The sequence below is a fragment of the Scleropages formosus genome, chromosome 11 (assembly GCF_900964775.1).
Source record: "Scleropages formosus chromosome 11, fSclFor1.1, whole genome shotgun sequence".
Taxonomy (NCBI): Eukaryota; Metazoa; Chordata; class Actinopteri; order Osteoglossiformes; family Osteoglossidae; genus Scleropages; species Scleropages formosus.
This window is the reverse complement of record NC_041816.1, coordinates 16,450,216-16,475,144: the sequence shown is the minus strand read 5'-3', so window position 1 is coordinate 16,475,144 and position 24,929 is coordinate 16,450,216. Positions and strand designations below refer to the sequence as shown.

The following is a 24,929-nucleotide window of genomic DNA, read 5'->3' as shown; positions in this document are numbered from 1 at the left end:
TAGGCAGATACAGAAGACTTCAGTTCCATCCAGTACTCCACATTCTCACATTTCTGTCACTTGTATGCCAACGTGGACTGATACATGCTTAATGTGTCACAAATGTAACTATATATCTCTTTTACTAAGTTACAACAAAGGATATCAAAATATTTGTAAATATTAAATTAGTAAACTGTGCAATAAATACGCATTACTGAAGTGTCATATTTTCCCAAACATGAGAATGGCCTGAGAAGTGTCATCTCAACATTATCCTTCAGCAATTACCTCAGCCCTTCCCTGCTGCTGCTCCATGGCAACAACGGTGCCCTGTGGGCTAGTAGACCTGCTCTCCTCGGGCTCCTTGAAGGCAGGCGTGCTGCCGATGTCGCCGCTCACAAAATTCACAATGTTCTCTATCAGGGCATGGACTCCCAGTGACTTGCTCAGGTCAAGGTCTGAATCCTCATAGGAGCTGGCAGGGGTATAAAGGCGGTCTCTGCTGTGCTTGATCCGGACCCAGGAGTCAGCTAGGGCATCAGGAGAGCTGTGCAGCAATCCTGGAAGGAGAAGGCCATGCAGTTTTCAGAAGAGCCAGAGCACCACTGTTTCAAAACTGTGTGCGCCCTATGGGTGACTCTAAAAGCCCATGCGCTATGGCTCCCTTAGTTAAAACTCAATAAATCTTAATATAAAAATAAATTAAGAAAAGAACTTTAAAAATAGCATTTACATGATCAAAACAAAAAAGGTGCTGCTAAGAGGACAAAAACAATAAGCAGAGACCATACAGAGTCTGGCATGTCTACTGATGAGAAGCTAGCAGAAGCTAAAGGGCATGACTTATGGAATCAAGCATCTGAAAAGAACCTGTGGAACTCTTTGCACTGTGTACCCTTCCCAAAGAAGCAGCACAGTCCATCATATTAAACCGTTTCTGTCAAAGCATTGCTACGCAACAAAAAAAAAAAAAATGAAAGGGAAAAATATACAGCTGTCACTGGCAAAGATGCACATGGTTTGGTTTATGGCCAGTTTAGCAACGACTACTGAATTTTGCTCAGTTCCCAAATGCAAAGTTCTGAACAACTGTTCCAAATATTTCTGCAATGTGTTACTGCCATCAGTATTCTGTCAAAGTTTGCTTGTAATTTTTGGATATGGCATACAATGTCTCTTTTCAATACAGTAGGAAACTATATTTTAAAGACTAAGAAATACACTAATTTAACTCAGTTGCAAAGAGATTAAAATACTCCTGATTAGATAAGGAAAAACAACAACTGAAAAAAAATTAATTTCTTGTACAAAATCTCTGTACTACTGTAGTTATTGCACTTTTTGGCAGTCATAACAAATGGAAACAGTAAACTAAATCACATGAAGTCCTGCTCCATTTTGACCAGTAAACAAATTGCATGTATCATTCAGAATAAACTGCAAGACACCCAAGTCCAGATGCCAATCAACCCCTATATGATCACTGACATGTGTAAACTACAAAGTTGAGAGCATTCACTGCTTCAAGATATCAAAAAAGAGCCAACTGTTTTAACAATGCATTGGGAATGGAGCAGCTATCACAGAGGGTGAGCTACTTTTGCTGGGGGAATGAATGCGGCATTACAGTCATGAACATTGCATGGTTTCTTGGAAGGAGGCGGTTAAACATGCCATCGTTTACTTGCTTGGAGCTCTTCTTGTTTCTGGGGCTCAACTGGCCAAAAGGGAGTAAATACACTACCACACGGGAATGAGAAGACAGAATGAAACATTTCACGGGAGCCAACTACATACTGACTACACAAGGAGGACACCTCAGGGAACCCCCTCCAAAAAAAAAATTTATAGACAGATATATATATATACACACAGACACACCATCAGATATAGATATTTATATCTATAGCTAGATATCGATGGATATAGCACCTTCAGAATCCTTATTTACCTGATGCCTTTGGTCAAAGTCACAGTGTTATACTAAGAATCATTTGAAAGCACCATACTTACTGTTTCAGCTCATATTTACCAAAGGTTCATTAATTCTATATGCTGCTACTCTTGTTATATACTGGCAAAAATGGTGGCATTGGACTAAGTGACTATACTTCAAGAACACCTTGTCTACATGCGTAACATCACTTGTTGATGTGTTTTTATTTAAAAAATAAAAAAAAGGAGTTGTATGTTGCTTTGGAGAAAAGGGTCCACTAATTAAATGAATTTCAATAGTATTTTAATGATCATGACAGTATACCTGCTGTCACTAGCTGGGGCTCTGTTGAAGTTCATTGTTTAGTAGCTGTATTTCTGTTTGGTGCAGCTCCCCTACCCCCACCCATATGATGTGATTTTTTTTTTTTTTTTTTTTTTTAAAAACACAACTCTTTCACGGTGAATTATTACTCTTGGTTAATCACATTCACTTACTCTCCTAAACCACTTGTCCTTGTTAAGGTCAAACCAGGCCAGAGCCCACTCTAGAATGATTGGGCACTAGGGTAAGATGGGTACATCCCAGACTGGATGCCAGTCCAGTGCAGCTCTTTATTAATATTTAAATTTATTTTAACTTCCATGCTGGAAATGGCTTCCAAATCACGCAAGACAAAAGCTTCCAATAAACATAAAACAATCTGAGAGAGGTAGACAGAGCTGGAGTTGTATATTGGAAGAAATTGAGACTGTTTTGGGACAGTGAGTTTCTTAAGATTATTATGAGTGAGTTGATAAACTATGTTTTTTCAGGACATATGTTAATAAAATAAACTTAAGGATGACTAGGCTCACTGTATTGACAGGTTCACATTCTTATTATTCATTCACCATCTTTAACCGCTTGTATAAGTCAGGGTTGTGGTGGTCTGAAGCCTAACCTTGAAGCAGAGGGTGCAAGGCTAAGTAGGGTACACCCTGGACAGGATCCAGGTCCATGAAAGTGTTACTACTGGAGTGTGTTGATTTTCAGCATGCATTCAACTTGAAGGAACTGTTAAACAATTTCTTTTGTTGGACTTCTATAAAATATTGTCTTGTTAAAGCAGTTAATACTGTTGCATTTCACTTTTTTTGAATTTAGACATTTAAGATGCAGTATTTCACTTCCAATGACTTTTACACAGACAGCCCAAAACTCATTGGGCAGACATTCAAAATGCAACAAGACAATTATCCAAAACCTATAGCACAAGGAGTTTGTTGGAAGGAAAAAGTAGGCAGTTTGAAACAGTCCAAGTTAATCTCCTGCTCTAAATTCACCTGAGAAAGCATTTCACTTGCTGAAGAGGAAACTGGAGTCAGAAAAACCCAACAACAAGAAGCAAAGGAAAGAGACTGCTATTAAGGCCTGGTAGAGCACCTCAAAGGAAGACTCGAAGAGTCCGGTAATGGCAATGGATCACAGACCTGAGGCAGTTTTTGCATGTAAGGGATGTGTGACCAAATACTAACTTTACATTTAAAGCAAATTAAAATTGTCTATTTGTCCCAATATTTCTGCTCAACTGAAATTGGACAGACTGAACACAAAAAATAACATGGTTCCACCAGGGTTTAACCTGTATGAAAAACATTTCCCAGAAATAAAAGCTGACATTCTGCATTTTAGCTTCAAATCCATATTTTGATCTGAAATACAATTTCATAAATACACAAAAAAAATATTTGACTGGTGCAGAACTTATGCTACTCCCTGTAAATGTAAAAAAACCCCTGTAAAAACAATATACACTGGATAAACATACAAATAAAAGCCTGCCAGCAAATTAATGAAATACATCCGTTGCCGCATCTCCTAGTGTTTGCGTAGATTTCGCTCTGGGCGTCCCAGCTTCCTCCTAGTGTTCAAAGACACTTCACCCACAGGTGGTAGACGTAAAAGCCATGGAATCATCTACAGCTTGTTTGCCTTCTCTTTGTTTCTTTTCCACCTTCTCCGCTCTTTCAAAAACCTTAATGCTTACCATTTGTGAACACTGTGAGCACACTGAATAATGCTTTGGCTCACGATCTGAATTTATATGGCAGCCCAAGTAATTTGCAAAAATGTTAGAAATTTGGGACCAAGTGTAAAGCTTACTAAATATACAATAAAAATAACCTGACTGACAAATGACTGTACAGGTGGTCCCCGACTTACGATGGGGTTACGTTCCACGGAACCCATTGTAAGTTGAAAATATCCTAAGTCAAAAATGCATTTAATACACCTAACCTACAGAACATCATAGCCTAGCATACATGTGATGGCCATTACAAGCTTGCTGCCTTCATGCTGGACAATTATCTTGAGTTTCTCCTCAAGAGGAATTGCCCACCTCTTCTTCCCACTAGTAGCAGGAGACACAGATGGGTGTTTCTGTAACATTACGGATGCACAGAACACAGCATAGATACAAGGGGGTATCTGTATAGTGACTGTGTGGCAGACTGGGAGATGCACTGCCCAGCATCACACGAGAGTATCGCACTGCATATCACTTGCCCGGGGGAAGAAAGACATTCAGTAGAAATTTATCGCCAGTTCACCATCGTAAGTCGAACCATCGTAAGTCGAGGATCATCTGTATAACCTCCTATATACTTTTTAATCAAATTTGGCCAATCACATATAAACACCTTATATTAAGTATTATGAAAGATCAGCAGACTACGTATTTATGCACTTAACACTATCTTTGGTGACTGTCAAAAACACCTGTGTTCTCTCTGCGAGTCACATGTTTTTTAAACCTTCAGCTTGAATCACGTTCTAATTCAAATTGCACCTCTGCAGCGTTATGATTCCATTCTGTTACAGAAACTCACCTCTCTTTTTGTGAGAAAAGGTCAAGTCCGAGTCAACATTTCTTCTTCCACTCTGCAAAGATATTTATATTAAAAAAAGGTTTCTATACATAGGAGGAGGAATGATGACTCATAGCATTCACTAATTTCATGTTTGGTGTCACTGCAGACCTCTGGACTATGTGTAGTTCATGGACCTCACCACAAGAGAGAGTAACTCACCAGAGTATAACCTTCCTCATCAGACTCAGGCTGTGACAGGTCGGACTCACTTCTGGATTTTATCAGCCTGAAGCTTGGACTAGCCTGCACAGACCGGCTCTCAGCAGTCAAGCTCTCACTCCTGCAAAAACATACATAAAGCATGCTATGCTGGAAAGTTGCTACATTTATTTTGAATATGAGTAAAAGATTCTTTTTTGTATTATTAGCAATCAGAAAGCTTTCCTGTTCATATTCTGATACTGAATTTCCACTTCAAAAGGAAAGAGCTGAAAATATATCAGCTTGCCAATGAAACCTGATCCAGCCCGCATATAAACAGGTATTCCAGGAAATCTAAAATTCCAGTCAACACTGGAAAGAGAAACCCCTATGGACACACAATCAAGAGACTCCTCCTAAGTAAGCCCGCACGCTCACAAACTGGCTCTGCAGTTATTATGTAAAGGCAGAGGAGGAGAGCCTGGCTCTTTAGTGACATTAAGCTACACTGGCAGAAGGGTATTGAAGAATTGTGAAAATACATGAACTTGAAATGCTCAACCACTTTTTGAGTGATGGGTGTACACAGTTTAAATGAGGTTCAGTCACCTGGTCATGAAGCCAGCCGCCTCCTGGGAGGTGCCTCCGGGTGTTGGGACAGGACCCTCCTTCTGGTCACACAGTGCAGGGCTCACTCCCAAAACCAGCAGGGCACAGCGGTGGATCACCGAGTTGCAGGCTGCTGTGTACAGGTCCTGACCTTCAGGGAGGCCTGTGCTGTTGCAGCGCTCCTGCTGTGGCTGGGGGCGGTCCTCTTCTCCCCGGGGGGCAGATGCCAAGACCAGGCCTCCCCCGCTGCTGGCCCGCTCCCGCTCGCGGCTGCGTGCCGCTTCCCGCGCTGAGAGGAAACATTGAAAGATTTCTGTACCGTGCGACACAAGAGATACAGAGCAGTGGTTAGACAAACCGCTGGCAGGCAGCTGAAGCGCACAGTTCCTGGATCCAAACAGAATGACAAGCCTGCAGACCTCTCACCAGCCCTGCCACTGGAACCAACACAAAGTAAACACTTCCACACAGACACTTCAAAACAGTCCTGTTAGTTGTTAGTACAATGCTATACATGCAGCTTTCTTTTTCAACAGGTAAGTGTAATCTAATAGAAAAAAATAGGCCACAGAAGTCACAGGAAGGGGGAGGGAAAAAAAAAAAAAGGAAAAAAAAAAGACCATTCTCAACAGGAACACTGGTATGCCATTAATACCTGCAGGCAAAATTTTAAAGAATACAAGTAGGAAAAGTGGATTCTCACCTGATTTTTAAGTTACATTTAACAAGCCTAATAAGCATAGGAGCTCACTGGTGCGGAACATGACCATTTACTTCGGCCATGTCGTTCTCATTTGGCAAGATCCTACTGGTTTTAATGATCGAGCAACCAATATAGCAGTCAAACTGCATTGAGTAAAATCAGGTTTATAGTAACAATTCAGTTCAGACATGAATGTCAACTAATTTTTAAATTACAGTACTTAATGGGTTTTCCAGTTGTCCTTAGGACCTTATCTGTATATTAAAATTTGCCCAAGCTCAGCTCTGAGTTATTCTTGGTTGAGCTGTAGCTTGAATGTGTTGCTACTCTAACAGCTTTCTTTAGAAAACAATTTGTTTTCACAAAATTAGTAATGCAGTGATATGCTGAAGTGTTCGATTCAATGTGATTTGTAAGCTGTAATTCTTTGCACTAACCAAATTAAAACCTGAACTGCCAAAAAACTTGTAAACACATGAACACACCAGAACCAGGCACAGAAAACTGCACTACATTCATCCAAATATAAAACATTTCCACATTCAAGTTAGATGAGCTTTTCCCCCCCTCTTTCAGCTCAGTCAGTTCCACACAATACTGGGACCCAGACCAGTACAGATACTTACTCCCAGCTGTCATGACCTCATGTTCCCGCTCATCCTCCTCATCATCCTGTTCCTGATGTCCCTCTTCACGCTCCCGGTCTGCCTGCTCCTCCAGCTCTGCCTCCTCATCAATGGTGCGTGTGAAGGAATGCTCCTGCGGGTCCATCTCCAGGGAGTCCTGGTTGTCAGAGATCTGAGGAGAACCAGGGAGCCTCGGTCAGTGTTCTGTGCATGTTCAAGGCCAAGGTGGGCTTCATTGTTACTTCAGCAAACCTACCCGCCTGTCCCGAGAAGATGCCTGTGTCTGGATGAGCTCCATGTTTTTACATGCCAGCAATCGGTTGCGGACCTTGTACACGCTCCGGTACACCTCAGCCAGAGCCTTACAGGGCTGGTATCTATGAAAAGTAAGAAAACTGAGCTCAGGCTTTGGCTAACAACTGTTAAATGACTAGTTTCTGTGAAAGAAGGAGAGAGAGAAAAACTCCAAGAATACATAACAGGTAAAATGACAGAAAAAAGTTAACGGTGGAAAGAGTAGTAGTGGACAATGAGAATGAAAACTATACATTTAAATATATATATACACACAAAACCAGAAGTCCAGAAACCATTTTAAAACAAATCTGAAAATTATACTGTAAATTTATGCAAAATTTCTCTCATACTCTCACTATCATTACCCACTTGCCCATGTCTGGGTCATAATGGTCCAGAGGGCATCTCAGAAGCACAGGGCACAAGGCTAGTTGGGTTCACACTGAGCAGGATGCCAGCACATTGCGAATGACACTGCATGCGTCGCTGTCCTGCACAGTCACACACTAAGTGAAACAGTCACCAATCCTCCCGAAACACGTTTTGACTGAGTCGTATTCGATCTGACACCCAAAAAGCCCAGGCACTGTGAGGCAGCAGTGTTACCTTTGTTGCAAATATCCGTTTACGTTTTGAAGGCAATGCTGTAGCCACATCTTATTCCAGCGGAAGATGATAATGTAAAAGCTACAGAATCTCCACAAATACTACAGTACTTTACCTTCCCTCGCCACAAGCCTGGCTCAGTAAGCCAGTGTGCTTCAGCAGAGCTGCCAGGACAAATCTCGAAACCATGTCTAGGAGGGACTCATTGCTGAGGTTGGTGTTATCCCAGTCTGAAAAAAAGCCATTTAACCAAGTATTAAAAAAAATCTACCGAGCTGTTGAATTAATGGGTATGAAAATGTAGCACATTCTAACCTTTGCTAATGGCATAATCCTGCATGTTGATCCACAAGCTATTGGTTGGTTCTTTGGTAGAGCCCAAGGCCAAGTCTACAAGCATGGCCATGTCAGGACACAAGGCACATTCAAATGGTTTCTGCTCCTCATTCCCAGACAGCGCCACTTCTAGCAGAGAGCTGATGCAGTTATCTGGACAAAAGGAGAAATATATTATGTGATTAATGCTGATGCCTACAAATTAATTCACTGGGAATGTAGAGTTTGGGGGAGGGGGTGTGCACATCTGGATTTCATGTCATACCCAGTTGGGGGACATCCATTTCAAGGCCATTGCTAAAGAGTGGCGTTTTTAGCCAGTAGGCCATGTCCTGCTCCTCCAGAGATGTGGCGGCTCCCTGCAGCATGCCACCCAGACAGCGACCCACCAGCAAGGCCACTGTACGCTCCAGGTCCACTAGCCATACCCAGGATTGGGCTGGCTGTGGCAGGGGCATACCTGCAGGGTCCACCGAGTCGTGGGTGCCTGGAGAAAGAACATGGGTCCTTCAGCTCAACAGCACCACTCCACTACGATTTTTCAATTATTTAACCAAGGTTACTGGTTCCACTCCTATAAAGAATTGGTGTTCCACTCTTCATCAACTTAAATTTCTTAAGTAAAAATACTGAGCTTTAAAAATCAGTGTAAAGAGAAGCACAAATAACTAATAAGAAAAAAATCTGTATGAGTAAGGAGCTCAAAGAAGGAAGCCTGCAGCTACACTGTTCCCTGTCTTTCAGGGAGCAATAATGATTTGGAGAAAGGGTCCATCTCCCACCATGCAGAGGCCACTGGAGCTCCTGGTCCTCCAGCAGGGCAGCGGCGGGGAGAAGCCTGTTCAGTCGGTCCAGTGGCGGCAGGAGATCCAGCAGGTAGCTCAGCAGAGGACGCGCCACAGACACGGGCAGGAGCAGCAGTGAGTTGATGATCTGACACAGCATACTGCCCGCCGCTGACACATAGATGACATCTGTAACAGCAGCACCATTAATAAACCATTTTACATTATATTTATTCACTTAGCAGACGCTTTTGTCCCAAGCGACTTACAACGGATACTATGTAGAGTCACTAGAGAATACTTAGAGCATACCTGCTGAAAGGGAATTGTTATTAACCATTATTTAGTTGATACCTTTTCCCAAGGTGAATTAGAATGTTTACATGGCGTTAGGAAACACTGGATTACAGGCTATTAGGGAATTAGACGTGCACAATTTCAGAGGATTCCGAAAGCCCAGGCTGGTAAGAAACAGTCCAGTATTCATGCTGCCAAGGAATACCAAACATTCACAGGTCATTAGGGATGACTGCGAACAAACAGGTTAATAGGGAATAGGGAGATCACATGCCTCTAGAGAAAACTTGGTATACATACGAGCCATTAGGGAATATCAAGCATGTACAGGTTGCTAGGAAATACTGTGCATTTACAGACTGCTAGTCAATAGTGGGCATGAATAGGTTGCTAGGTAATGCTGAGTATAAGAAGGCAGACTGAAAATACTGAGCATATACAGGTCACCAGGGAATACAGAGCACAAGAATATGGAAAGGAAACACTAAGTGGTTAAAGGCCAAAGGCTGCTACTCCATTTTGGATTTTAGAGAACTGTATATCTGAAGAAAATGATAATCGTGGGGGATAAATCAATCACTGGGTGATCTCATGTTCCTTCCAGAAGCAAATGATCAGAAAGCAGACAGACAGACAGACATTCTGCTTCTTCTAGATGTTGGGTTGGACTTTACAATCACAATTAAAACCCAGGAAGGTCACATACCCCTCAGCTTTTCCCTCACACTGCCATTCCAGGAGCTCTCCTTTAGCAGGGTGGCTGAGCGAGAGAAGATATCTGTTGCGTGAGGGAGCAGCAGCTGCAGGTGTTTGTGCAGCAGTGACACACTGCTGGAGTTCTGAGGAACAAGATGGCAGAAAAGCCAGAGAATAAGAAATCTATAGATGAACAACAAAAAAGCAGAGCATAAAGATGTAAGATACAGAAAGAATGCAGGTTTGGCAGTGTTTTCATTCAGTGAGGGGTCTGTGTCTTTCTACGAAATGAGCTGTTACACAGTTGCGTTTGTACGAGTCACATGGGGTCTTGAGGACTCACTTCGGAGACACTGTTCATGTGACAGTACGCCAGAAGCTGTTTCTGCAGGGAGCACAGCAGCTGGTGCAGGTGGGCCGGTTGGCTGCTGTCTGACGAGGAGGTGCCTTGCAGTAGCTTGTCACTGTTCTTCTCCAGTTCTCCAAATGCCTGATCCTAACAGACAGAGACAATAAAAGGTGGTTAAGAACCTGGATGCGTAACAAGAAGTCACAGAATCATAATAATTATAACAGACTATTATATTTTTACGCTGCATTATTTTCACTTTCATTAGAAATCTATTGTCTTCAACTTTTTCTTTTCAGCAACAGAGCACCCGCTTGTCTGTTTGTTAACCATTTTAAATAAAAACTTAAAGGGAGTCATAAAGGAGAAGTTCTGAAAACAAAAGACAATTACTGCTAGACATCCAAACAGCAACTTAGACTCAAACAGTAAATAACAGGCTGCTTTGTGGCAGCATAGTCAGCCAAATGTTATCATAGAGCAGATGGAGTGGTGGTCATCAGATGTTCTGACCAAACACACACACACACACACACACACACTTTCAGAACCGCTTGTCCTATACAGGGTCACGGGGAACCGGAGCCTACCCGGCAACACAGGGCGTAAGGCCGGAGGGGGAGGGGGACACACCCAGGACGGGACGCCAGTCCGCCGCAAGGCACCCCAAGCGGGACTCGAACCCCAGACCCACCAGAGAGCAGGACTGCGGCCCAACCCACTGCGCCACCGCGCCCCCTTCTGACCAAACATTGAGACGAAAAACAATAAGGTTAATGGGACATCCAGGGAAGTCCAGGTGGTTCTAAGTTGCATGTCATAACTCAAGGACCACCTATGCTTGAAAAAAAGAAAAAAAAAAGGCGCTTAACTTTATTGCTGTAATATGGGAGTTTGTATAGTTCCTCACTTAGCTGCACAAAATAAGTTATGGAAAGATGCAAGCTGATGTACAAAATATTAGTTTAAAAATTAAATAATGACATTAGTGAGTATTATAAACTTAAATGTCACTTAACCAAAACAGAACTCCTTTTTTTAAAAAGGAAAGTTATTCTTGAGTATTCACTGCATCTTTTTTACAAATTGGTTTACACTATCCTTGCTGCAGGCACAAAAACCATTTGGTGCTTAACCAATGAAATGTCACAGAAAAGAGCACATGCTGGCTCGCCATAGAGAGCACAGCAGCAGTCAACATGGACTGGATTATCCATAGCTCACACTCATTGAAAGAGTTATATCTGTGGAGGAGTGAGCAGAGCTGGTGTCCTCTCACCGTATAGAAGCCCAGATTCCTCAGCAGAGTCTTCATTAGAATCTCTGCCAGGTGCGTGTCAGGGTGGCTACCAGATGAGCCATAGGAGGGGTCTACAGTCAGGCCGAAAGTCAAGCCCGAGGAGGTCGCTTCTGGGGCATCCTGGGGCGAGCTGTAACCCAGCAGCGATGCCACGTGGGTGTGGTCTTGCAAACTGGTCAGGATAATGTCCAACTGCATCCTCTGTGAAACACATAACATTATGCGTCAAGACCTTAACCAGCTTGTTACACAGAGTTGAAAGCTTTAAATCTATTTGCAAGCGTGACAACAGTAACACCTTCTCTGGAAACGACTAATTCACATACGCTCCTGAACAGTTGGAAGTTGTGGGATCGTAAACTAAATGGAAAAAGACTTAAGGCTTTAAAAAGAAAAAAGGGGGCAGGGGAAGAAACTGCTGACAGCCCAGCAACTTCAAAATAAATTTAATGCTTTTAACTTTTAAAAACTAGAGGGAGACAGTTTTTTGCTGACTAGCAATGTCCTTTTCCACAACACAAGAAACTGACCAAACTCCTTACATTTATATCTGTGCAGTAGTTTGTTAAAAAAATGAGACAACTAGAAGGAAAACATTCAAAAACAAAAATTTCTTACAATATTTAGGGCTCAAGCACACAAGATAATTACTTTTTGGGCAGATGACAAACCACTTTAGCAGCAATGTTCTTCCTGATTCTACCATTTCATACCTGCATTTGCACTAAGATTTGAGCTGTTGAGAGGACTTTTTCCTGCTTTTTTGCATCTTTCAAGCCAACAAATTACAACTGGCAAAATGGTGCTGGCAGACACTTGGAGCTTGGATAATAAAAACATGGGAACAAAACTGCTTGTGCTACCAACACTTGGCTACTGCTTCCTCTCCAACAAATGACACAGCATCACCATTCACCCCCCACTTTCTTTTCACATGCAAATGAATCCTGAGTTCCCTACCCTTGCTGTCTCACTGACCCCATAGGTGTGACAGGCTTGAAAACCTCACTCTTCTCTGTATTTACAGCAATATTTCACTTCTGTCTACCTGTATCGGCAAGGTAAGTATAAAGCACAAGACCTGTCCTTTGGACAAGCTCTCCCATCGGTCAGGCCCCTGGGGAAGAAGCGAATGCAGCAGCTCCATGCGTTCCCGAAGTGGGGGCAGCAGCATTGTCGCTCCCACCGACAGAGTCTCTATCACAGTCTGAAAGAGCATAAACAGGTAGGAATCTGTTAGATGACCTACCAGTGCCAAAAGAAGGTAAGGACTAGCATAAAGCACTACAATCTAAAGTAAGGGAAAAGAGTAGCATGCTTCCTGCAGCATTTGCTCTGGCACACACACCTCCTGGATTTCATCAGGCACAGAAGAGTCCATCAGGCGAAATAAAAGGTTCCTCAGCGGCCGGGCTTGGCGGCCTAGAATGCTGGTGGCTACACCACCCGCAAGTGCCAGAGCCAAGTGGTTGGACAAGAGCTTGAGACACAATTTGAGGAAGTTGTGATGCTCGCTACAGAAGGAAATATGCCACCGAAGAAAGCAGGGCATTAATCAACAGCATACACCTTTGCAATTCATACAAAACAGCACATGAAACAGGGACATTATTGTATGGTGCATCAGCAAAATGGGAATTTGGGTCTTCAAAGAAGAAACCATTAAAGTGACCCATATGATTCATGACTCATATGATTTTCAGCAGTTTACACCATCCATCAGCCCACTGCATAAAATTAAACAAAGGTCTAGAGACACACACACCGTGATGAAGGGAAAGGTAAGGGTGGCACTTCACTGTTGATCCCGTCACAGTACCGCTCCAGAAAAGAACGCAGATGTGAGAAAGTGCTTTCTTCCAAATCCACACAATAAGGCCGGTGCCAAGCGACAACTTGCCTTCAGGTTAGAAGAAACACAGTAAGACTGTATGATCTTCCAATATACGACTGCAACACTGATTTCCAGCTCTACTAAAAATGACTTAAAACTGTAATCAGCTACACCTGCTTACATCTTACAGTCATTGTGAACCTTTCATAGCTCTGAAATACAAAAGAGCAACTGCAATAAAGGGTACTATAAAAGTATCCAAGAAAGGATTTGAGTCATAAAAATTATATCCACAACTCACCTGTCTCTGGGTAAAGCAGTCCAGGCCAGGCTGTGGGATGTGCCAGCAGAGATTTGCTGGATTGCCACACCATCCAGGCCAATGACCTTCTTAGGTTTTGTAATGGGGCCAGTGGAATTGCCCTGCCCACACTGGCCCATTGAGTTATTACCCCAGGCATACACCTCATTGTCTATACAGGAATAAGAAAGACAAGAGTGAGTGGGACACCACAGCAACACTGATAGGTCACATCATTTGTAATGCACTTACAAGAAAGTTGATTTGATTCCCTATACTTTAAAGAAAGTTGTATATATTGTAATTGGGGGGAAAAATGATTGTATGATAATGCATTACAAAAAGGGTCACGAAACCTGCCCTACACATTTATCTGCTTATGTGTGATGCTTTACCATGAGACAAGGCAAGACAGTGGCTGTCCCCAATGGAGATGTCCACCACTCTCGTTGTGGCCAGCTCCTCTATCAGCTTTGGTCTGAGAGCAGTGGCCTCAGAGGAGCCACAGCCCAGACAGGCCCCGCAGCCCCATGCATAGACCTGCAGAAAAGGTAATACTCAAGTATCAGGCACCTCTTTGCAACTTCTCATGCACCTCACACAGTGCAACGTGATCCTACAATATAATGAGCAGCAGAGATCTGACGAAGCAGACTGGCTCCTAACAAAGATCAAGCCAAAACCTGCAGCTTAGCTTCTGAGGAACCACAAAGTTTGCAGTGTGACACGGAAGTAACCGGAAGAAAAACGTTAATAAAAGCAGAGACGTTTGAGTGTTTTTTTTTTTTTTTTAAAAAAAACCTCATCAATTCATAAATAAAAAACCATTACATACACTAAATTCTCTTAAACACATGGGGTGTGAAATTAGTGACTAATTAGACATACATTACACTCTAGTCTGACCTTTGTATGGCATTGTTTCATAGTAGTTTCCACCTTTGTTCAGCTTACCTGTCCCGTGGATGTGAGGGCCAGAGATGATTGGCTTCCTGCGCAAACTTTCCGTATGAACATGCCCTGCAACGCCTCTACAACTTTGGGTTTGTACACCCTATTTGTATCCCCATGTCCCAGCTTTCCTGAAGAAAAAAAAAAATACACGATGGCAAGTTAGCAAAGCAGTGCAGGGCAAACAGTGCAACAGTGACAGCACTAACTTTCAAAGGTTTCCTCACCATTGTCTCCTCCTCCAAAAGACCAAACTGTGCGGCCATCTTTAGACAAAGCTATTGTGTGGGAACTTCCACATGACACCTCACCGACATTGCTGATGTCTTTCACCAGGGTAGGAATGTTCCTGCTGTTGCTGTCACCATGACCTAAAGACACCCAGGCAGAAAAGAGAATGTCACCTGCAATTTCCTGTAAATTGACTCCCTTATGCCACGTGTAACTTTAAAGTTGTCTAGGTAGCTTATGATGTGCTTCACAGTGATGTAAAAATACTTGCATGTGAAAGATACAAAAGAGAATAACCACAAATTCAGTATTAGAATATACCTAGCCTCCCAAAATCTCCTTCCCCCCAGGTGTAGAGCTCTCCATCCTCGCTGACGGCTGCGCTGTGTCGGTATCCAGCAGAAACACAGACCACCACCTGCTCAGCACAGCAAGTAAGTCACTTTTATTAAAGGCAATCCAGTCTGACACATTACTCCCAAATTTACTTCAGCGATCACAACAAATAAAGCTGAAACACTTAAGACCCCTGCAGCATGTCAAATGCAATACAGCTTAAGAGAAATTTGTGTCGTTGTGAACAAAGACAGAAATGCTACATGAAAATTATATTTGCATTATTCAAAAACACATGACATAGTACTGATTTATTCTGTAATTGTTTTGCTCTCTGAAAATGTTTAATGTACTTTCAAATAGCGCACATGAGGACCAGTGGCATATGGTGGCCCTCAGAGACGCACCTTTCCCTGAAGTGGGCCCTGGATGAGTTTGGGGTACTTCTGTGTGGAGCTGTTCCCATGGCCCAGTTTTCCATAGTCTCCATCACCCCAACTGAACACCTCACCCTCGGTGGTGAAGGCCAGGGTGTGGCCATCCGAGCCCTTGGAGGAGGACACCTTCTTAATGGCGCGGTGAGGTTCAAAGGTCAGCTTCTTCAGTGTGGACTGGTTGTTGGAGTCCCCCAGTCCCAGCCGACCGTAACTCCCTTTCCCGCAGGCTCGCACTGACCCATCGGAGGAGATGACGAATGTGCAGTACTGCCCAGCTTCGATCTGACAGGCAACAGATGTGCTGTGAGCCTTCTAAACAGTACTGCGATGAATCAATCATGGCCCCTTTTAATACCATTAAACAAGACACATTCAATACAATAATTTGTTATGAAAAGTTATGCTAAGCACTTTCCTGTTTCAGTTACAAAAAACAGAAAATCAGGAAATATTGATCACACCCTGCCCTGGTGAAAAATAAACTTCAAGTTAGATTAGCCTGTTTTAGTAACTAAAGATACCACATTCCAGGGGACAAATGACTTTCTAAAAATGTGATCCTACATCTAGTTTTTGAAGAGAGTTACCCTTATATGCTAAAATTACTATAATACTATCAAGCTTTTACCTTATGTTAAGCAAACAGGAAAAAGTCCTGGACACCTTTCCTACTTATCTCATGGGTATATAAACTAGCATTATACTGCAGTGACCCACTGACCAGAGTAAGCCACTCTCTCTCACCGTCTGTGCATCTGCGAAGCTGGGAGCCAGTTTGGGCTGCAGTATTTTTTCCTGAGTGCCCTCCACCAGCTGATGGCTGCTGTTACTGCCCCACACATACACCTCGCATGTTTCTGACACGATGGGCGCTTCTCCAGTCTGGATGCTGTCTGGACTCGCACAAGTTCTGGAGTAATCCGATGCCATTCTGCACACCTTAGTGTTTGGATCAAAAACTTCTGATCAGCAGGAATAGTTTATCTGGTCTAATTAAAATGACCACTTCCGTATTTCTGTTATTGCAGGCCTATATAACACATGCATTGTTTGTATCATGAATTCTGCAGTGTTTTACCTCTTCAAACAGACACAGTGCAGCTTCATACAGAGAGCACAGCCCATCTGATGTCCGTGTGGGCTCCCTCCAATGACTGCGGTCTGCTGATGACCCCTGATGTGGGACAGCAGGACAATTAAGATATGTTCTATTCTAAGTCACATACAGTCCAATAGGGGCTGTGTTTAATATTTTATGCATACATTAAGACACACCAGTCCATCATAACAACAAACAAAAAATGAAAACGGCTGAATGATCTGTACAGTTACCAAAGAACGTCGCATCTGCAGCAAGATATTCATGAAGCAGTCATATCCAATAAGCCCCTCCTGGTTCAGAGACACTTTGCTTTTCTCCATGGTGCTGACTAGAGCGGAGGCCGCCAGTGCCATTTCTATCCACTCCAGCAGGTACCGCAGTGAGCCCCTCTGAGCAGCCAGTCCCAGCAGCAACTCTGAAGCCAGCCTACGGCCCAAGATATCCGCCCCCGAATTTGGCATGGTTACACCTTTCAGGAAGGTGGTCACTTGGGCCAGACAGTCCAGACCCATAGGAGGGATCTTGCTCTCATTGGCTAGTGACAGTGGTGGCAAGGAGCTGACGACATCTATGGCAGTATGTATGACATCGTTGCAAAGGTTGAGGCCAGGCCCAGGGGGTGGAGTCATCCAACTTTGACGTAGGAGCGCAAAGAGGAGGCTGAGGCCCGTGCGCACACCCATCTCGATGAGCGCATCAGTGCTGGACCGTGGTCGTTCACTCACTGAGTGTGGGTCTGCTGAGCCTGAGCTGTTCTCTGGCGAGTGCTGCTGTTGCTTCACCTTGCCTTTGTCGTGGTACTTATTGGAGAGCGCATAGAAGATGCGCTGCAGCACTAACAACCGCTTGCGTAGGGCTGCTGCAAAGGGCGAGTCTGAGCACACAGTCTTGGCCAGGGCCAGCTGGCTACTGAGGAGGGCGTCCAAGTAATGTTCCTGCTCATCGCTGGAAAGGGACTCGCGTTCAAAGACAGGCAGCTGGGGGCCCTTGAGGCAAAGCACCTGCTGAGGTAGGAGCACCACTTCTTTGTTGGCCACCAACTTGGAGTAGAGCACGGAGACTCCCTCCCTGGTAGCAATGGACTCGCTGTCCTCCGTGATCCATGAGCTGTTGAGGTGCTCCAGCCATTTGAGCTTCACTGGAGGAATCATCAGGGCCATGACCTGTCAGTCAGGTGTCATCAGTCCTGGGACAGAAGAAAAGGACTAAAACACTACAGCCTTTCATCACAGAACTGAAATGCACTACTACCAGCAAAATAACATGTTTCACACAAGCCTGCTACAAATTAAAGTAAAATTAAACAGTTTACATCCATTCATTTAGCTGATTTTATACAGCTTTGTAATTTTGCTTGACCAGTTTTAGGGCAAGCACCTTCATCAAGGGTACTATAGCTGGATGTGGGATTCAAACCTGCCACCTTTGGGTATAAAGGCAGCAGCTCCAACCACTACACTACCAGCTGCCCCCAAGAAATTAATCACTGCCGATCCAAAGGACAATGGGACAAAATCCTGAAACTTGCAAAACACCTGTCTGCTAAATAAATATCAAATGGTAAGGTAAAGTCCTTTTGATCAAAGATGACAGAACCAACAGTGAAACAGGACACAACAAATTAATGTTGTACTTTTTAAAATATACACTTCAATTACCACAAATTTATTCATCTGAAATGCAACATTTCTACCCTAAAAGAACGAAATATATAAGGAAATACAAACGTAATAATTTAAACATGAAATTTTATTACTTCAGAAAAAAATATTAAATTTAACACAATAGCAGACAAATAAACCAAACTCTATATTCACTGGCTATGGACCATTTCGATGTAAATGCAAGTTCTTCCTTTTGAACATGTTGCACATTGTAATATAGCAACCTTGACTACAAATACATTTAGGCAAATGTCATTAAAATGCATGAAAAAGTATAAAGGTTATTGAATGCAAAAAACAAAGACCTAATGTCCATTTATAACTGACAAGAGTTCCAGAACGCAAATTGGAATTGTGTAACTAACTTGGCTGTACTGACCTTGAGATGAAGTGATGCAAGATCTGTGAGCACAGCCCAGCTATGCCACTAGTGAACCTATTGCTTAATCTCATGGAAAAATAATGCTGCATTTAGTTTACACAAAAGCACAAGACAGAAAGATAACTCATCCCTGTGTTTGACTTTCAACTGCCCCCCCCCCCAAAAAAAAAAAAGAAAAACTGCTGCGTTAAGAGAACTGCTGCTTCATGGTATGCAAATGATCACTCAGGATGCCAGTGCATCACGGTACATTAAGTCTGCCTTCAATAGTCAAACTCTTGAAACTCGCCTATCAAAAGAGAACGGTAGGGATTCTGAAATTTTACTACAGGCGGTCCTCAACAGGGTTCCTTTGCTTGTAAGTCACAAATCCCCTTATACTGCATTATATGAACCATAAGGACATTTAAACAATGTGTCTGAATGCTATGGTGTGTAATAGAACCTTGCTATAGTTTTTCCTCTAATTTCACCCATTATTCATATTAAAACACTAATTTAAATACATAGTATTTATACATACACACACAAGAGAATATCAGTGCGGCTTGAAAGATCGTGAACCCCTTGCATCCCTTAGTTTCATCACAAAAATCATTTAATCAGAACCAGTCTTTTTCATGTGACAGGTATGTAATGACCAAGTCCATATGTCGGTTTAGAGGAAATTGTCTGCACGGCAGAAAAGCAGAAGCGCAGGTGCAAAAATAAGTGAACCACAAGTTGCACTGGTTAAACCAAGTAGGTAAGTAGAATCAGGTGTGTAAATCGTTTATTGATTTTATGATTTGAGATTTAGATATTACAAGTTTATTTCAATATTTTAAACGAGAACAATAACCACCCCTAGGGCATTCACATAGTTTCAAGCAGCGTTGTAAATACAAAATGTTCTGCAACTAAAACTGCATTTTTGTAAACAAAATACAATCACTGAATGACACACTGACTGAATCTATGACAAAATAAGGCTGTGCTGTGGTAGTGTAGCCAGACTTGGCTATTTTACAGCAGATGGAGTGGTAATGGTTAGGCGTTGTTAAATTTTTGGACTCTGAAATAATATATAAAAAGATTAATGGGATGGCTGTCATATCGCACACATCAAGTCCAGGACACCTGTATTGGGCTGCACAAATTCAACAAATGATTAGTTGGTTGTAGGTAAAGCTTGACTCTCTGTGGGTTGATAAGGAGTGAGCTTCATACTACCTAACACTTAAGATCTTGGCATTTTGTTCAGACATTTCATCAGATTCCATCTTTAACCAAAAACGTTGCTGTACTAAGCATTCTTCTAGTTTGGAGAGACACTAAGAAACACTGAAGAATCCCAAATGCACTATAATTATGGTTTACTGTTGTTCTCGCCTCAAATGTCCCCCCAACACAATCAAGTTGGGCTCTGGAAATGGTTTTCGAAAGGGTTGTTGGATATATCATTTATTTTTAGATCAGACAATGGTAACTTTCACACACCTAATAAATCATTTTGGCTTACCCAATAGAGATTTATAGAAATACCTACAACAGTCATTTTATTACAGCTCTAGAAAAGGCAAATAGATCACAAAGAGCATTAACTGAAGCTGAAAAACAGTTCCCTGCATGGAACAGCTGCAGTGCCACAATCTCACATTATGCGCAATTTTAACAAGTGCTGGTGCTGTTCTGTCAATGTATTGCAGAAGACATGCAAACAGGACCTTGACTTGTCTTTTAGAGATTATGAATGTTCATCTAGAGGTGCTGAAGTCCTTCCCTTCAGTGCCTGTTCCTCCCTCAGCATACAGGAGCAAAACTTCAAGCTCATTCACAGAATGTACCCCACTGTAGCATGTCTTCATGGCATGTTACCAGAGACATCTCAGCTGTGTTTTACATGTGTAGTCATTCCTGGCACTTGTATTTTATCACATTCTTGGATAAATGACAAGTTTACTGGACGGGGGTTCACTCAAGCATTCAATAAATCACAGTTTTTGTTAAAGGTTTATCCATATCCACTTTCTTGTTAAACAACAGACCAAAATTTAATTTTTGCTGAAGTTACAGAACACAGGCTAATCACTCACACACCTGGCAAGGAAATGTATTTTAATGCTGTGGTCTATACCTGAAATGCCCTCTGCAAATATGTAAATAACTAAAACACACATACACACACATTTGCTGAAACCGCTTTTCCCAAGTGGGGTCATGGTGAACCATACCTTAACCCGGCAACACAGGGCATAAGGCTGGAGGGGGGCACACCTAGGACAGGGTGTTAGTCCACTGCAAGGCACCCCAAGCGGAACTCGAACCCCAGACCCAGCAGAGAGCAGGACCTGGCCAAACCTGCTGCACCACCGCCCCCCCTTGTAAATAACTAATGTGTTTAATTTTCTTCCACTTGAAAAATTAAATTTTGATTTATATGGCAATTCAACAGAATTCTGAAATGTGTGGAAACCCTCCTGGAGCTAGAGATTGTGCTACATGATCATACCTGTGAAACATTGTAATCTTTGATCTACATATGCAGACATATTGGCAATTTCTTGACATATTGTCTCTGCCTACATGTTGCTGTAACAAAGTGATGTTCATAAAACCAAAAAAAAAAAAAATTCTGCCTTCAAGTAAAGAATATGTACTATGCAAAAAACAGAGTTAAATGACCTATCTGTGCTGTACTTAGTCACACAGAGGCCATATTTACCAAGTACATAAATATGATCTGTTTTCCATACCACACTCCTCCATGAAAGACTGACAAGACTAAACCTATAAACAGATGTCACCAAGAGTGAGGAGTGGACTGATGCTCAAATGTGACGCCGGGAATAATTTTTCTTATGACTGATAGCAGCAAGTGTACAGTATTAAATAAAATGCAACAACATGAATTTGATTTTATAATTACACTATTTTTTAGCTGTACCTTTTCCAGAGTGACTTATGTCAATTAGTTTTATTATGATTTACCCATCTACACAACAGAGCATTGTTACTGAAGCTATGCAGGGTGAGCAACAAACTCAAGGGTATTACAGTAGGAGTGGGGATTCAAACTGGGAACCTTCACACTGTAGGGCAACAGAGCTAATCACTACAATACCTGTTGCCTGAAGAATGTAAATATGGTGGAATGGAAATAATTTGTTTTATGAGCCTTCAGTGGGGAAAATAGAGCAAGTCAGAGCTGTAATTTGCCAAACATGTACGAGGTTAAATGGGAATAATCTGTATTGGAATAAAAATATCAAATGCATGTATATTAGTTACACTTTAACAGGTATAATGCCAGCAATTATTAGTAACTTACCTAGTTGACCTTTTTAGATAAGCAGATTTCTCACTTGGCAATTTGTCACATAAAAGATGAGATTTTTCAGAATTCTCTAAATGAAAGCACTGCACTTTTCAAGCATACAAATTTATATTACACAGAACAGTTCATTAACATCTTGATTTTTAACTGTGTACTGTACTACATTAACATATATATTTCCTTGCATACCAGAACAAGGTTACTCTATGTCAGCACTGTGATATTCTATAATAGAGTGAACACATTCTTTTCTGCCTTTCTTTCACAGTACCACTGAGACAGGGGCCACCTGCGAGGATGAAAGGCAGACACACAGCATGTGCTTTGCGCTTCAGATGCATTTTGGCTGCTCCTGGCTGATCATGGCCAGCTCCTGTATTGTCTGCATTGTTACCATATACAGTAAAGCATGCGTGGGGCAAGTTTGCAGCATGTATGCATTGTCTCAGCACACATACAACCAACCTGTTATGCTTTCAGCAAACATGCATTGTACTGTTGTAGCGTACAGCAGGCATAAGGCCAACCTGCATCGATATCCTGCCACAACATAAACCATGCATTGCACTACTGCTGCATATAAGCATGCATACAGCAAATCTGCCTTGTTGTACTATTATAATAAGAACCATGCATTGCACTGTTACAGTATATAATTGCACTCATGGTAAATAGCATGGACTGTCATAAGGCCTGCATTTCACTGTCATGGACAATCTGAATTGTTACACTGCTATAATGCATACCGCTCATTGCAACGCTCATTAATCTAGAATGCCTGTGACCCATCTGTGATGTTATACTGCATTGTTATAATTAAAATGCATGCTTTATAAATCATGCATTACACTTATGAGGTATAGCATGCATACGGACAATCTGTATTGTTATACTGATAACACAAACCATACAAAGCACTGTTATGTTATATAGATGGAATATGGCCAATTTGTACTGTCATAAACCATGCAACGGACAATTATAGAATGGACTCATCTCTATGTCATACTGTTATACTACAGCAGTGCAAAGCATGGCTTATATAATATTGCATGCACACACCAATCTGTATTGTACATTGTTAGGGTACATACAATAGTATGTACAGTATGTGCCAATGAGCTGCAGCGTGTATCATGTATTTACAACACTCAGTTACATAATGTGCATGTCACACACAAATGACAAAATACTGATTGACGGTATATTCCCATAGAATCATTGATTAGGAAGAAAGGAGAGCTGTCAGATGGCTTCTAGTCAGTCACCATGGATGGGTCTCGATTTGTCGAAGGTGTAAAGCTGGCTGGATCCCACCCCCAGCTGAGCTGCATAGCTACTGTGTTATTAATAATACTCCCGAGCGAGGTACCTACCCTGCCTACGTCGAGAGAATGCCGATTTTTCTCCATTTACAATGACACATACAAAATTAAGTTAGCCGCAAACGATGTAAACGTCGGAACCAAAACTGTCAAAGTGAGCTGTGTTAATTTATTTTATTCGACACACAGCAGCAGGCAGCAGTGCGCTAGTACTAGCTAGTCAGTCCCCATGGATACAGTGGGGAGCTAACGTTAGCTAGCAATCATGTGTCACAGCTGCACGGGGAGAGCCAGCCACCCGAATAAACACCACAAAACAGCTAGTCAGCTTAGCTACACGATCAACTCAATTTAACTCCGCTAACTAGTTGACTAACTGGCTGGCTCCGGGGGGGCGTTTTAGGCGATGACACAGCTGCTTCTTCATGTCTTCTATCTATCTATCGTGACTGACTGTGCTCGCAGAGTCGCCCCGCTTCGAGACGGTTCGTTAGTCATCCAGTTTACTCGTGTAAAAACAACACTCCCCTTCGTTGTATTAGTCACGAATTTAGCCCGACACGTAAAAAAAAAAACAAAACAAAACAGGCGCAGCCGAGCGCCATTCCCTCACGAGAAGCCCGGCCGGGGCACGTTAGGCCTACGCTGAGGGAGCCGAGACCGGCGCGGGGGGAGCAGCAGCAGGACTCACCGCGAACCGCCGGAGGCCTCCCAGGTGCCTCTCTTCGCGCCTCACTCACAGCGAGGCTGCAGCTCCGGCTGGCATTCCAACCGTTCGGCGCTACTCTCAGCTCGCCGGTAGCGTGGATCCGCCTGGCTGGGGTAGCCTGCAGCACTCCGTCCTTCCGACGCTGAGGAACAGGCAGCAGCTGCGTGAAGGAGGAGTAACCCAGACCCTCCCCCGCACTCGGTGCTCCTTCCACCTCGCAGTGAAACGAAAGCGAGCGGACGTCCAGATGGCAGTCGCTACAGACCCGCCCCTCGGTGCGCGACCCGCCCCCGCTCGGTGCGGTCCGGGTGTCGCAGCCGACTGTCGCTGTGTGCGCGAGGCGCGGGCACGGGCGAAGCGGCGACGCGGCGACGCGCGAGGGGGGAGCCCTGAGGAGAAAGGCGCTTTTTCGCTTCGTTTTCAGTTGCTGTAGTTTCCGCTCAAAGACAGATGTTTCAGTGGAAACGCCGTGACACTTGTTTTCATTCAGATTCCCATTCCGGCACAACTCTCATTCACGTTTTTGGTCATGATACACAACGTTATTTCCCCATGTTTCATTTACGTACTGTTTCGAACGATGCTGTAGTGTAATAAACAAAACGTGTGGTTGTTTTACAATGAGGAAAAACTCTTCTGAAAGACTTGTGAAAAAATTTAAATTAGTGTGGTTCCATTTTATTCCTCTATTCATTCATCGTGATTGTATAATTCTGTTGGTGTTCATCCAGTCAGTAAAGATGTCCATGATGGCCTCAAATGT

General features: G+C 42.8%; 1 protein-coding gene across 7 annotated transcripts in view; it reads right to left on the bottom strand.

Moving 5' to 3' along the window:
* The window catches only part of herc1 (HECT and RLD domain containing E3 ubiquitin protein ligase family member 1), a 58,002-nt gene extending 33,594 nt beyond the window's left edge, over positions 1 to 24,408 (bottom strand). For 4 of the 7 annotated variants that reach the window (XM_018763518.2, XM_018763520.2, XM_018763521.2 and 1 more), the window contains exons 1-26: positions 24,149 to 24,408; positions 17,001 to 17,956; positions 16,747 to 16,842; positions 16,413 to 16,607; positions 15,639 to 15,950; positions 15,217 to 15,313; positions 14,892 to 15,035; positions 14,668 to 14,795; positions 14,109 to 14,253; positions 13,714 to 13,885; positions 13,344 to 13,478; positions 12,927 to 13,092; positions 12,660 to 12,785; positions 11,558 to 11,779; positions 10,273 to 10,425; positions 9,940 to 10,072; positions 8,934 to 9,125; positions 8,417 to 8,638; positions 8,131 to 8,304; positions 7,931 to 8,045; positions 7,169 to 7,289; positions 6,913 to 7,084; positions 5,584 to 5,896; positions 4,993 to 5,113; positions 4,792 to 4,843; positions 271 to 542 (exon numbers count right to left, since the gene is read on the bottom strand). In XM_018763518.2, coding sequence (XP_018619034.1) covers positions 271 to 542; positions 4,792 to 4,843; positions 4,993 to 5,113; positions 5,584 to 5,896; positions 6,913 to 7,084; positions 7,169 to 7,289; positions 7,931 to 8,045; positions 8,131 to 8,304; positions 8,417 to 8,638; positions 8,934 to 9,125; positions 9,940 to 10,072; positions 10,273 to 10,425; positions 11,558 to 11,779; positions 12,660 to 12,785; positions 12,927 to 13,092; positions 13,344 to 13,478; positions 13,714 to 13,885; positions 14,109 to 14,253; positions 14,668 to 14,795; positions 14,892 to 15,035; positions 15,217 to 15,313; positions 15,639 to 15,950; positions 16,413 to 16,607; positions 16,747 to 16,842; positions 17,001 to 17,930 — 4,908 coding nt within the window. In that variant the 5' untranslated portion in view covers positions 17,931 to 17,956; positions 24,149 to 24,408. Of the gene's footprint in view, positions 1 to 270; positions 543 to 4,791; positions 4,844 to 4,992; positions 5,114 to 5,583; positions 5,897 to 6,912; positions 7,085 to 7,168; positions 7,290 to 7,930; positions 8,046 to 8,130; positions 8,305 to 8,416; positions 8,639 to 8,933; positions 9,126 to 9,939; positions 10,073 to 10,272; positions 10,426 to 11,557; positions 11,780 to 12,659; positions 12,786 to 12,926; positions 13,093 to 13,343; positions 13,479 to 13,713; positions 13,886 to 14,108; positions 14,254 to 14,667; positions 14,796 to 14,891; positions 15,036 to 15,216; positions 15,314 to 15,638; positions 15,951 to 16,412; positions 16,608 to 16,746; positions 16,843 to 17,000; positions 17,957 to 24,148 lie in introns of those variants that run through there. The other 3 variants (XM_018763522.2, XM_018763524.2, XM_018763525.2) reach the window with 3 other exon arrangements.
* Between the last annotated feature and the right edge of the window lie 521 nt (positions 24,409 to 24,929).